Here is a 13,153-nt window from a genome sequence, read left to right as displayed (position 1 = left end):
GGCCTGCAGGCCTGTTCCTTGCCACTTTGGGCCAGCTGAAAGCAGCCCATTAGCACGTGGGAGAACACGAGGGAGGGGGTGCGAGGGGTTGGTGCGCCTACTGTACGAGCGAGAAAGAGAACAGATCGAATCGTTTTGTTAGGCGGTGGCAGTATGGCCATAAATAAGCCGAACTCCAAATTCCTCTAAACGCAGAGATGTGTTTCCCTTGCTTCTTAAAATTGCACTACTGCCCATCTTTGCTTCGTGAAGTTAGCTTCCTAGTGCTAAAGCGTTCGGGGATGCTCCGAGCTGAGAGTTTGTGAAATCTAGAGTGGGAGAGATTCAGAACAGGCCCTAAGTCATGATGGAATAGATAACAATGCATAGTTATGATGATATTCATGGCATGATCAGAATATAGGCATTACGCCCGTGAAAAGTAGACCGCTAATCTTACTAAACCTAGTATTATTACTCCACCCCTTGACGGCTATCTAGCATGCATCTTAAGGTATTAAGTCCATAAGGAAGAGAGTATCAATTAATTACCGTGATTGAACCCCATCGTTTTACCCTTAGTAGCAACAATACAAATATATGCCTTGCAACTCCTCCTATCACAGAGTAAGGACACCGTAAGATTGAACCTACTACAAAGCACCTCTCCCACTATAGATAAATCAATCTAATTGGACAAAGAAGACGGATAGATCAAAGAGAAATACAAGGCTACAAAATCACACATAATAAATCTCAGAAAAGATTCAGTTACTTTCAATGAATAATCTGTTCATAAACCCACAATTCATCAGATATCAACAAACACACCGCAAAAGACTACATCGAATAGATCTCCGAAGAGATCATTGTATTCAAGACCAGAGAGAGAGAGAGTGAGAGAGATTTTACAAGGTTCTGACAATCGATCGGCTCTGGCTATCGACGATCTGCTAACAGTTTCTTGGACTTCATCATAGTCAATAATACTGAATCATCGCAAAGAGGTCAATGAAGACGAAAGATCTTCTAGGGGTCACGCCTATTTGACGAAGTTTAATGTGGGGGCAGAGATTTTTAATTAAGTCTTTTTTTCATACACCAAAAAGTTGATCTAGCAACAAGAATTATCGCCTTGATTGTGTATGTAGGTAGCTAGTGTTATCCGGAAACCTTAGAAGCCACGTAATAGAAAATTTCCAAAACTGTTAGAGGACGTCTAACTTGGTTTTACAGGTTTGCATATGATGTGGTATAGCCTTCGTCATGATAATGAGTTTATGTATGAGATGGTTATATTGTTGTAACGTTAAGTGGCATGCGCGTCATGGATGGCTGGAGCCACGATATTCCCACTTTAATGTAAAAGATGTAGAGATAGACTACAGGTTACAGGTGATGGTGGCAAGTGTACACGGAGGACCCAGTGTGAAGGTGTACTAGGCGCAACAGGAGGTGCTGAAATTTTTCGCACCACAGCAGCATTTTCTGAAATTGGTGCCACGACAATGTTTTTGAAACGGTTGCCACGACAGCATTTTCTAAAATTGCAGCCACAACAGCACTGTTGAAACAGCTGCCGCGGCAACTATTTTTCTACCGCCACAACGAAGATTCAACTAAAGATTCAAGAAGACCGCGAAGACTTCACGGTGCCCAGGGCTATACCATATCATGTTATTATGAATTTTCTAAGATGTTTATCCCTTTGTTGTTTGCACCCTTTGATTGTGCAGTAGTCAATTATTAGGATGATCTCTCATAGAAAATATCAAGTTAAAAGTTGCTCTTCCCAGTGTTGCAACCGTCTATAACAAGTAGCATTCCAGAGGTGTGTCATGTCCGCATGAGTATAAACGGGTTGTGAGGTGTAAGATGGGGATGGTCAGACCATGTATGCAGATAGCACTTGGTTGTCTTGAAGTTCTTGCAGAATTGTTCTCAACTCGGAGCACGAAGCATCGAAAATGAACAACAATCATATGGAGATATGATCGACAAATGTTTGCCTACCGATTGAAGTTCACGTCACGAGTGATGTCCATATCAATGGTTGTGAATCAGATTAGGGTCTTGAATAACTTAAAATCAATTATGAGAGCTATTGATTTGAGTGGGAGCACAATTATGTATTGATTAAGCTTAAGCACTAGTGCAAATTAATTATGAACAATGTCTATGTGTAGTTTGCGTTATAGTTGTAGAATTATGTCTCACGGTTCCACCTTTGTTGTTGAAATTGACTAGTTGCTACTTATCTCGTCGAATCTTTATGATTGAGAGGATCGTACTCTAAAAGTGCCATGACGGATTTTGATCTACTGCATGTTTACAATACTCTCTTGTTAAAGGCGCGTATAATTTGTTAAAGGTGTATATTGCCCTTTATACGTTTTGTGAGGGGAGTTGTACTGAAGTAGGACTCTTTTACTAAGCATTATACTGGATTTGGACTAGTTCAGAAGCTGTCCTGAATTATGGCAGAGTTGATTTAAAATGTTGGATATGGAAGTTGCTTCCTACATAGTAGCTTTGCCACATACAAGCAGATCATCTGCGAACATCAAAGAATGTATGGGTGAACAGTTCAATCCAAGAGAGATACCTGACAAGTGATTGTCCTGGAGTGCATCCTATAGCGCCAAATAGAGTTCATTCACTGGAAAGACAAAAAGCGACGGGGACAAGGGGCAGCCTTGTATAATGCCTTTGCTACTTTTAAAGCGGGCAAAAGACTGACCATTAATGATAACCAATAAATTCGGCGAAGATATGCAAGCATGCACAAGATTTATAAAATGGGCATGTAGACCTTTACGTGCAAGAGTCGAAGCTATGAAATTCCACTTGATTCTGTCAAAAGCTTTAGCTAAATCAATTTTGGGCATGAAATCAAGCCCATCCAAGAAAAACAGAGAACAAGTGAGCAATTTCTTCCCTCTATGAAGGCTTGTTGTGAAGGATGAATATACTCAGACAAGTGTTCTTTCAATCTATTAGCCAATGACTTAGCAATTATTTTATAAATGACATTACAGAGGCTAATTGGTCTAAAGTCTATCAGAAAATGGCAAACCAACTTTTCTGGAATAAGTGCAATGCTTGAATCATTGAGATGAGGTGGAAGGATACCTGCGATGTAGAAGTTTCTTACCAGTCAAGCGATAATCTCCAATCCAACTCCAAGCCGAGGTGTACAAGGCGACATCGAATCCAGGTCCTGGAGATGAATGTTTCTTGATTGTTTTTAGGATCTCCCAAATCTCCTTCTTGCTGGAATAGAATTGGTAAAATCATGTGCATCATGTGGACAAGAATTATTCAAGTATGGCCTGCCATTGTTAGAACAAGAGCTGTGAAAGATTGTTTTAAAATGATGTACAAATTCATGAGCAATGTCGTTTGGGTCAAAGAGGTTGTTGCCATGTGCTTCCTTAATTGCAACAATGTGGTTTCTATGTCTACGCTTGAGCCCATCATTGTGAAAATATGAGGTGTTCCTGTCTCCGTGCATCACCTGGTGTTTCTTTGCCCGTTGCCTGTAAAATTCAATGAGCTTGGTCATGTTTTCTTCGTATTGAGCAATAAGTTTTGCCTCCAAGGAGTGATCTTGATCTTTAATCGGTTGCTTCTGGATAGTATTGATTTGATCTTGATCAGGGCATCTAAATGTTGTTGTATTGGCTTCTTCTTCTTGCACCATTTCTTACGGGTACCTATAAGGTTAGTTGTCCTAGTATGGACTGGCTTATTCCCAGAAGAACGGCAAGAAGATTGTGCAACTTTTTGGAAGTGTTCTTCCATATGGTCCACAAATTTTTCAAATTTGAAATTGAGTTTTGATCTATGAAATTGGGATTCAGTTGAAACAAGTATAGGTGCATGATCTCCAAGAATAATAGGAAGATTAGAAACATTTGTGTTGGAAACACATTACACCACTCAGCATTCGCAAGACACCTATCCAACCTTTCAAACACAGGAATTGACCAGAAATGTTTTTTTTAACAGGTTGATGAGAAATGTTTGTTAATCCATGTATAAGCACGGCCACTAAAACCAAGATCAAAGAGACCACATTGTTTAACATAACCAATAAGAATACGCATACGAAAGTGGTTTATATTAGAGGAGGTAGTATCCACATCATACATGATGTTGTTGAGATCACCTAAGCAAACTACTGGCTTTCTTGTGTTATCAGACACAAAAGACGAAATCTAGTCCCAAATCATTCTCGTGTGGCGATGATGAGGATCCCCATATACACAAGACAATGCAAACTCAAGATTAGTCGCTATACGTACAACTAGAGCTAAGATTAAGTAGTGATTGGAGCACTTAATGATGACTTGGACTTTGTCAGACCAAAGCAACCAAAGACCACCGGAGAGACCCTTAGGCTGGCCATAGTGGGGGTAATATAACTAGTATCTTATACTTGGGACTCGCAAACATGCTTACGTGGCAGGAAATTAAAGAAGAGAGAGGGGATCATAGTAACATAGGTAGATACCGTAACATAATAAATGTTATGCTACTATGTGTCATGCATGGCAATAAATGAGACTATCTATGATACTACTTTATGATATTATGCACTATGAATGTAGTATCATACACTAGTATCATATGCATGATACTAGTATATGTTACTCTCCACTATGACCAAGCAACTACAAAGTTATCTGCAATGTTAAATCTACTATTAAGTTGAGAGGAAATGTACCTTGAAGTTCTGATTTCCGAGAGGAATATTATCTATGCTCTCGTGGATGCCATGAGTCCCGCTTCGGTACAGCCCTCGTGAAAACGTATAAATGGCAGTATAGTCTTTTCACAAGGTATTCCCACTTTGTATGTATGATGCCCGCTAGAATATATGCGCCCTACGTACCCCATGTGACTGGGCCAGCCCATGAAGGTTTCCGCAGTATGACAGCGATCTAATATCTAGGCAGAAATAAAAAGCGAAGTCACAATGATTCGATTTGAACAACGCCCCGTAAAGAGCTACTACGCAGAATCTGAGCAGTTTTTAGATCTCTTTATCTTTTCTCGGAAATTGTGAAGAAATTTTACAACACAAGTAATGTCTGAAAATCCGACAGTTGTTTGAACAACTCTAATAAACTTTCAAAACTCAAAAAATATTTAAACGTGACTTTTTGACATATTTGTTTCGATGCTAAACATTTTCTGAAAATGCAAAAAAAATTTGGAATGTAAAGAACAAAACTTCTTAATGGGAACATTTTCGAATTTTTGAATTTTATCAAAAGGGCGAGCATTTTTTAAATCCCCCCCCCCCAAAAAAAATTACTTTTATTAAATTTGAAAACAGGAACAGTTTTTCATAGAGTGAACAGTTTTCAGAAAACAAGAACATTTTCTGAAATTCCCGTATATTATCGGAAGTTATGAAAAATATGAAAACAAGAGCATTACAGAAATTAAAAACAAAAAAATCAAACATTTTTAGAAGTCGTAAATATTTTTTTAAAAAGAAAAAAATCTGGAATTTCTGAGTTTTTGTGTAAACATGAAGGTTTTTAGAGTTCTGAGAAAAAATCCAACATGGCATCGTTTTTTAACAATCAAAAATAGTTTTAGAGAACAGGATTTTTTTTGGAAAACCCTGTACATTTTTAAAATACTAAAAATATTAAAACGTGTTTTTTTATAATTTCCGAAAAAAGTCACAAACATTTTTAAAAAGAAAAGTAAATACGAAAATAACAAATAAAAAAGAAAAAAATGAAAAATGAAAAATAAATAAGAAAGAAAATAAAAAGGAAAAAAATAAAAAGAATAAAACTTGAAACACGGTAAAATACAAGTAAAAAACTAGAAGGTTCCCAAGTTGGGGCGGGAGTAGTTCCTACGCTACTTGCTTCTGTGACCAACAATGCATCATGCCAAGTTGTTTGGACTTTGAAAAGTTTTGCATTTTTTGAAGTTTTCTTGGTGACAAGAGCCGATAAAATGGTCGGAAGCGTCGCAGCGTGTAAACACGTCAGAACTTATTAATACCGGACATGAATGGCTCATATGTCTGTGGCAGGCTGCTTTAAGAAGCTGGGGTCATTTATTCATAATCCAAAAAAACACCATTTAAAAAGTGTGTGCCACACAAGGCCTCACTGAGCATATTGTTTTTCCTAATTGATTGCTTCTGTTAATTGCGATTTGGTCATTATCAATCAATATGAATATTTTCCTATGTCCTAACCATTTATTGGAATTGCTCGATAATTTTGAAATTTCAAATTGTGCATGAAAATTTTAGAAACTTGCTTTTTTTCCAAAAGTGTAACAAAATCTCAACAATTGACGAAAATTGTAAGCCATGTACTACCTCTGTCCCATAATATAAGAACGTTTTTTACTCTAGTGTAGTGCCAAAAACGTTCTTATATTATGGGACGGAGGGAGTACTTTTTAAAAATTCATCATTTTTTTATTAAACGCAAACATTTCTAAATTTGTGAACTAAAAATTCAAAATGCGGCATGTTGTGAAATTCATGACCATTTTTAATTGTAAATCATATTTTAGAAAAGGATCTAGTATTCTAAACAAAATTTTGAATTTTTGAACAAGTTCCTAAAAGAAGGATAAAGTTCCTAAAAAATTGCTTATGCCCTACAAAATGAAAACATGTATTCAAAAAATGTTCGTAATTTGGAAAAATGTTTGTGTTTTCAATGCTCGAAAATTTGAAATAATGTTTGTGTTTGTCAATAAACGACACATCTTCCACGGACTTGCTGGGACGAGTCCTTGCGGTCGCCTATTTCAACGCGAATAGCCCACCGGACAGAAAAACTCACTAAAAAGGAAAGTGGGAGCTCCATCCCTACCACTCCTGGCCTTTACTGGCGCAAACAGCCAGTACACCAAATCATCTGAACAGCAATAATTTGCATAGCCACATAGGTATCGTATATGATCATTTGAACAGATCAAATTCAAATATTTCAAAAAAAATGATCGGTAGCATATTTTCTCGCGGGTGACGAAAAATCCCGTTTTGGAAAAATCCGTCCGAGAAAAAAACCTAGTTACAATACATCAATTCTATTTGACGCCACCAAAGTTTGTTTGTCCCAGTGGCTAGCAACATGTTCACTATCGGTTGAGGTTCCGGGTTTGATCCTTAGTAGCCTGCATTATTTTTTGATTTTTGGTACCCTGCTACAGGATACACTCACTAATGGGCCGGCCCATGGTGGACTTTCTCTGGGTTGTCTTTAATTTTATTTTAGAGCGTGAGCGAAAGACTATCCTACCCTTTATTATGTGTTTAGGGGGGATTGTATCAAAGCGGAAGTGGGATGCCATTAGTTTGGCAAGATACTCCATTTTATTGGAGTTGCGTAGGTCTTTTCACACGCCTTGGCAGTTCCAGCCAATGAATTTCATGGCGCAGGTGGAACCCTTGGCGATGACTTCACAATCTAAATCTTAACTAAGGACGTCTTGACCAAAGCATGAGCATGGACGCCCCTCCGTCCAAAACCTGCCCTGGATTGAGGAAGATTGGCACCCGTACGCTCCCACCTGCCGGTCGTATGCTAAACTAAACTGCAACGATTTGCTAAGGTGCTGGTGCACGGAGGTTGGATCGTGGAAATCGGCCTGGAAGAGCTAGGGTGCAACGGATTAGTGGATTGGATCAAGCTAGAGTAACAACTTCAAGGACCAGTCAGCATCGGGGGCGATGGCAAATGTAGAGTGGCAGGTGAAACAGGGGAGAGCAGATTTGACAGAAAAAGAGGATTGAATCTGGAGGAACAGAGCTGGATCCGAGGAGGATTAGAGAACTCTTTAGAGTTAGACAAGAAATCAGGGAGAGAAAAAAACGGCATCACGCCAGTCTCCGGCAAATCGACACAGAGGGCAATGCCAACACGCAAGTCACACCCATCGCAAAGCACGCAATTTAAAGCTGCTTTTACATCAATTCAATTTTGAACTACTTTAATTTGAAAACATTATTGTTGGATTGTAATATTAAAATTAAAACTACTGTAGTATTTGTACATTTTCAATGATATGATGTTACTTTGAGCTCGCGGACTTAAATAAAAAGGTGGAAGTTTTACAGGACAAAGGTTGAATGGGCGGCTCCCGTATCATTGTCCATGTACTGGTCCCCACATCAACAAGGGGCAGTTCCTGGGCTTCAATCCCAACATCAACTGCGAAAAGAACCGGGCAGCTTTTCAGATCCCATCCGCTACCTCTGCCTCCGCCTCCCATCCGCTATCTCCGACTCGCATCTCTAGATCCCATCCTTCCCCTCCGCCGCCCCCTGCGCGGGCGGCCGAGGGGCCCCAACCTTAGCCGCCGGGCTATCTCCATCCCATCCCTCCCCTCCGCCGCCGCTGGAGGAAATCGCCGGGCTAAGCCCGGGCGGCTAACAGCGGTGGCGGAGGAGCCTCTCCTTCTCACGCGCGAGGGTGGCGCGGGGCACCCGGGCGAGCAAAAGTACACCGCCAATCTGAGCCTCCGCGGCGGTGGCTCGCTCCCGGCGGCAAGCGGCGGTGGATGACTTGTGGTGGAGCTGCTGCATCTGACTGCGGCGCTACGGCACCTCGGATCGGTGGCGGCGTGGAGGGTTTTGGTGGGCTGGTCTACTGCGGGCGCGGTTGGCCCTCCTGTCAGATTTGATCTGGCCAGAGTGGCTTGCTTGCTCCATGACAGCGGAGATCGATGGTGGTCCGTGCGCACGATGCGAGACGGAGGTTCGTCGAGCAGATCTGAGTGAAAACCTCGTTCCCGGCTTGTTGCCAAGACCGGCAATGGTGGAAACTTTTTATGTCGTCACCTTCTTGAAGGCATTGCCGCGGAGAAGCTCCATACCTCTATCCGCTACCTCCGAGGGAAACCCTAAATCAATAGATCGGATGACGGCGTCGCTCTGGTGTCGTTTCCCCTTTGGGGGCGTCATTCTTGGAGGTGTGCACGGGTTCGAGGGACCAGTGCATGGCTTCTTTGGTGGAGCGGTGCTTCATCTTACTCATTGATGGCGACGGATCTCGGCGGCGTGGTGCAGTGGAGACTCGGTGTCTGATGCGCAGAGATGCACTCGCGCAGGAGGAGGATCTTGTCTGGCGTCATGGTGACGTCAATGGCAAAGAGGCCTGGCAAGGTTAGTGTGTTAGTTTCTGCTCTAAAGATGGATTGGTGGAAGACGGCGGCGACGACACATGAGAGTGTGTCGGACTGGTTTGTACCCCAAACCCAGTATCTGGCTCGGTTGGTGTCCCCGGCTTTAGATGTTAGGCTTTGATGTGATGTCTGTTTGGTATTATGCTCGGACTGTCGGCACCCCTTCATCAAGTGGTTATGAATAGTGACAGTTGTTGCTAAGATGGTGGCTTCGGACAAACTGATGTATTACTTTGTAAGGTCTTTGTGAATAATTAATAAAATGGTTGCATGCATCGCCTAGATGCAAAGGCCGGGGATAATCAGGGATGGCAATGGGTACCCATTACCCACGTACCCTGCGGGTAAAAGCCCTATTAGGGTAAGAGTATGGGTCAAAAAGTTACCATGGGTATGTAAATAGGGAAATCTCAAACCCATCGGGTAGAGTGGGTACGGGTATGAGATCATATAATCCATAACCGCATACCCATGTACCCTTATAAAAATCTAACAAGTACGGAAAAATTACCTCTATCCTTTGTCGTGAGTTTGTGAACTTAGAATGTATAACTATGTACTAGTGTTTATAACTATGTGTTGATGTTTTGATGTGTTGTTGTTTACAAGAAAGTGTTGATGTTTATACAATGTGGTGTGTTTATGATGTGTTGTTATTTATAAGTATGTATAGATGTTATTCTATGTTGTTGTTTATAAATTATGATTGTATATTGTTGTTTATGATTATGTGTTGCTTAAATTGATGTCATGCAAACATGGGTATTTTTACCCGCTGGTACCCATTTACCCTGTCGGATGACGGGTATGGGAAAAATTTATACCCACTAGCGGGTATGGGTAGGGGTGGTGGGTAAACTTAAATGGGACAGGTAAGGGTATGGGGTGGCTCCACCCGTACCGAAACCCTGCGGGTGGCATCCCTAGGGGTAATCCTCCTTTTTGAAAGAGGGAATGTACTAGTCCCCACCAGTCCACGGATAGACAGTGTCCGATTTGGTGATGAGCGTTGGAGATACTCTAGGTGTGGTCGGATTGTCGGTCACTCGTGTTGTTTTTTGCGTGTGCTGAAGCTGTTGGGCTCCGATGAACATGTATCATATACTCCCTCCAGTTCTTTTTAGTTCGCATATAAGATTTGTCTGAAATCAAGCCTCGTAGAGTTTGACCAACTTTATAGAAAAAAATACCAATACTCACAATGTGAAATCAATATCAGTAGATGCGCCAAGACATACATTTTCATATTGTATAATTTTAGCATGGTAGATTTTGATATCTTTTTATATAAATGTGGTCTAACATTATGAAGCTTGACTTCAAACAATTCTTATATGTTGATATCTTTTCCTATAAATATGGTCAAACTTTATGAAATTTAACTTCAAACAATTGTTATATGTCGAATAAAAAGGACCGAAGGGAGTATTACATGCAGTAGCCAAAATACAAAGGTAAACATGGTTCCACGTGCACCCACATGAATAGTAGAATTGGAAAAAAATACTAGAAATTTTAAAAAACTGAAATTTCAGGATTTGGAACTTAGTCGACCATTCTACTCAGGGTTGAAGTTTCATGATGTATTGACATCCATGGTATTCTTTGTGGAGAAAATATAATTGGGACCATACTATTCATCAAATAATGTTTTTTAGAGATAATTACATGATAGTACCACATTTGGGGCGGTGGTGGCGAATTGGTACCACTTTTGGAATTTTTTATGTGTCAGTACCACGTTTGGGTCGAACCGTTGCAAATCGAGCTAATCTTCGTATTTCTACGTATTGACGCTGGAACTGACCGCCCGGGCCCGCCCGTCAGCTGCCATGCTGGCGAATCGGCACCCGCCCGCTCGCTCGATATGTGTGGTCCGGCTCAAACCGGACCGGCCCGTGCTCTGTCTCTCCCTCCTTGCTCGTGCCTTCCTCCTCGCTCCTCTCTCGCCGTCCTCGTCGCCACCCGTAGTGTTGCCGGACCGGACCGCCACCGCCCGCCATGGTTTTCGAAGACGAAAGCAGTGAGGAGACGTCCAGCCTGCCGTACATGCACTCGACCTCATCCACGGACGGGCTTAACCAGGTGATTTCCCTTGAGCTAGGTTTAGGGTTAGGGTTTTAGATTTGGGGCTTCTTGATTTGGTTGATTTTGCTGGGTTTTGATTTGGGCATTTTGTTTGTATGAGGTTCGGCAGGTCCCTTTTAGCATTGAAGATCCAGATTACCAGGGGCTTGAGCTGGAAACGATGTCGCCATGTGAGAAGCACGGGAAGACATCTGAGAGGCTTGTCGCATTTGAAGGAACAGACACAGGGAGAAGGTTCTTAGCATGTGCAGAGCCGGTATGAATTGTAGGGTGATAGTTGGATATTATATTTAGGTTGATAGTGTCATTTTATTGTTGGTTTGACAGTGGCATATTGAACATGACTACAAGGCCTGATTATTAGGGCATATTCACTTTTGCAACAACAGTAGCAGTAGTTTAATGAGAGTGGTACTGTTATTTAGCAGTGGCATTGTTCTTGGTATCATGTGAAATATTCAGTTTGGGACTTCTACATGTTTTATGTTGCTGTTGTGGCATTTTTTATGTAGTTAATGACAGTGCACTGTTAATTATGTTGTTGTTACACTTTTGCTCCTGTTTGGAACTAAATATTGAGTGCACTGTTACTTTTATGTTGGGATGCACCTGCTGTTATGTATCTAAATGCTAGAAATATTTAGTTGAATGGAGCATATGTACTGCATATGCTTTGGTAGTTCAGCAAGTTTGCAGTTTGAGATTGCTCTTGTTTTGTAGCTGATTAGCAAAATCTAGTTCAAATCGGTAGCTGAGTGGTGTTGTAATTTCTCATGTTGTTATTTAGTGGGTACGTACATCTCAATTACCAGTGTAGCTTAGTGCTGCTATTATTACCAACTTAGAAATGAAAAACAGTGGTAGGAACTAATGTAGCTTAGTGCGCTAGTTATTTACCTGTGGTATGAACTAACTTGTTTATTATTTATCTTTTTGCTCTTTTTGCAGGAAGGGCAGAATTGTGGGTTTGTTGAATGGGTTGATCATCAGTGGCCTCCAACAATGCAAAATGCATTGTTGAAGCTGTGGGCAATGGTTGAAGATAGCAGGAGTGCTAGGGTGAATGATAATCTTGAAAGTTCTTTCACTATCCACCATCTGACAGAAGAGAAGAACAAGTTGGAGGCCAACTATGACAAGCTAGTCCAAGATGTGCATGAGCTTATGAGCTTCCAGGAGGAGAGGGTGGTGGATTTCAGACATCTGCAGTCTGCCATTACATATCAGCATGAATGCAGAAGTGAACTGGTGGCTGATATGAAGGCACATATGGCAAAGAGAGATGTAGAGTCTGAGAAGCTTAAGCAGAATTATGAAGTGCTACTGAACCTGAAAAGAGCTCAAGCTACAGTCATCCAGAACCTGAAGTTGAAGCATATTATAGACAAGCAATTGCTTAGTGAAGCTAAGATGAACTTGGAGTTGAAGAATGCAGAGCTCACAAAGTCTGAGGAGAAGCTCACCCAAGATAAGCTAGAGTTGAAGTTTCAGGTTGCAGATTTTCTTAAGGGAAAGGAAAAGCATGGTGAAGAGATGGTGTAGCTAGAGCTTCAGTTTGCTGAGCTGATGAAGGCAGAGGAGAAGCTAAAGGAGAAGATCAAGGGGATCCAGGTCATCTTAGAGAAGTGAAGAAAATGAATATGAGACTAGTGGGAAATGCTGACCTTTTGGGCATGATGGTTGTGTAGTGTATGGCTCTACTAAATGTGAACTTCTCTAAGATGAACTATGGTTGTGTATTTATGTAGTAAATATGCTTTTCATCCTTTTGTGAGAAAAGGATGAACTATGCATCTAAAGTCCACTATGTATTGTGAACAATGGTTGTGTACCCTATAATATGTTGAACTCTAGTATCTATTGTGTGTTATGTTTGCTAGACTTCAGATTATGATTTCTCATGAACTAC

The 13,153-nt window shown here is 41.1% G+C and overlaps 1 protein-coding gene across 1 annotated transcript; it reads left to right on the top strand.

Moving 5' to 3' along the window:
- Positions 1-11,157: 11,157 nt before the first annotated feature.
- On the top strand, positions 11,158-12,873 carry LOC147967865 (uncharacterized). The gene is made up of 4 exons (XM_087522573.1): positions 11,158-11,241; positions 11,354-11,500; positions 12,193-12,735; positions 12,799-12,873. Exons 1-4 carry the CDS (start codon positions 11,158-11,160, stop codon positions 12,871-12,873), a joined length of 849 nt encoding a protein of 282 aa, XP_087378699.1.
- The last annotated feature ends 280 nt before the right edge of the window (positions 12,874-13,153 follow it).

Source organism: Triticum urartu, chromosome 5A (assembly GCF_056163025.1).
Source record: "Triticum urartu cultivar PI428250 chromosome 5A, HENAU_Tu73, whole genome shotgun sequence".
NCBI classification, from domain to species: domain Eukaryota; kingdom Viridiplantae; phylum Streptophyta; class Magnoliopsida; order Poales; family Poaceae; genus Triticum; species Triticum urartu.
Note: the sequence above shows the minus strand (reverse complement) of the source record. Positions and strands in the feature narration are given on the sequence as shown.